This window comes from Amphimedon queenslandica, unplaced genomic scaffold (assembly GCF_000090795.2).
Source record: "Amphimedon queenslandica unplaced genomic scaffold, v1.1 AMPQUscaffold_620_Cont27362, whole genome shotgun sequence".
NCBI classification, from domain to species: domain Eukaryota; kingdom Metazoa; phylum Porifera; class Demospongiae; order Haplosclerida; family Niphatidae; genus Amphimedon; species Amphimedon queenslandica.
This window is the reverse complement of record NW_003559029.1, coordinates 1-1020: the sequence shown is the minus strand read 5'-3', so window position 1 is coordinate 1020 and position 1020 is coordinate 1. Positions and strand designations below refer to the sequence as shown.

The window sequence follows — 1020 nt, the reverse complement described above, 5'->3', positions numbered from 1 at the left end:
GTATGACGATTATTAAAAATATTAATAAGAACATGATGTTCTATGATAGAAAGTACAATGATTATAGTTACATACAACTATGGTTGACTCACTTAACTTCTCAGCTACAGCAGTTTCATTCATAGATCGTAGAGCATTTGACAGTGAGTCCAAGTTGGCTCCTCCTCTACTGTCAACATTATCAGCTCTACCTAACCATTGGGAGAGGCACTCTGTCATACAACGAGATACATCATGAGGATGATTGTTTTCTATAGCATCCAGTGTATTCTTCTTTAGTCCTAGTCTCAGTCCAAGCTGATGCCACTTTGTTTCTGGGAAGCCATATCTCTGCAACAAGTCAAGAACATCAGCAAGATTATCAACACTTAGATTGCAGAAGGGGCGTGACCAGACTACAGCAAGACAAAAATGTAAAATCAACATTGAGGCTAAGCTTAAGCTTACTTAAACAATTTGTGGCCATAGTATATCCCTCTGTATGTCAAATTTTAGTCAGTTCCCTCGGACTCCTCGATCGCTCCAAATCTCCTGCCTGCTGCACTGCAGTACTACTAGACTCTATACTGGGAGGGAACAAGGGCGGGGTTAGTGTTATTCATTGATAGTTCCAGACAATGTCCAAACTTCTGAAGTTGGTGAAATTCCAGCAATCCTGGCATCATCACAACCCAAAGAATAAACTAGATTAATCCTTATGAAAGAAAATAAGGATAAAAATGTCGAATATGAAAATAAACCAGTAAAAGATGCCAGCAGTATATGAATAGTGAATATATACTAGCAGTATGAAGGTTCAGAGTGATGATGATACAAAGAGTAAGGAAACACCCACTGACCGAACCACTGACACTGTTTCACAAGGTGATACAAATGACAGCAAAGAAGAGAAACCTTGGTGATTCCAAAATAACCCTAAATTTTAATTACATCCCTGATACATATTGGTGTACTTATGCTGTATAGACAGTTTGAGCTGATTCTGAATCATAATCCAATTATTTCTATACATGTAGATGT

At 37.9% G+C, this 1020-nt stretch overlaps 1 protein-coding gene across 1 annotated transcript; it reads right to left on the bottom strand.

Annotated features, from left to right (window-relative positions):
* Positions 1-7: 7 nt before the first annotated feature.
* LOC109593608 (uncharacterized) lies at positions 8-536 on the bottom strand (the record flags this gene model as incomplete). Its single annotated transcript, XM_020008611.1, has 3 exons — positions 448-536; positions 93-395; positions 8-40 (listed from the first exon to the last, which is right to left on the bottom strand). Coding segments are annotated over exons 1-3 (355 nt in total), but the record flags the coding sequence as incomplete, so codon positions are not given.
* Positions 537-1020: the final 484 nt, after the last annotated feature.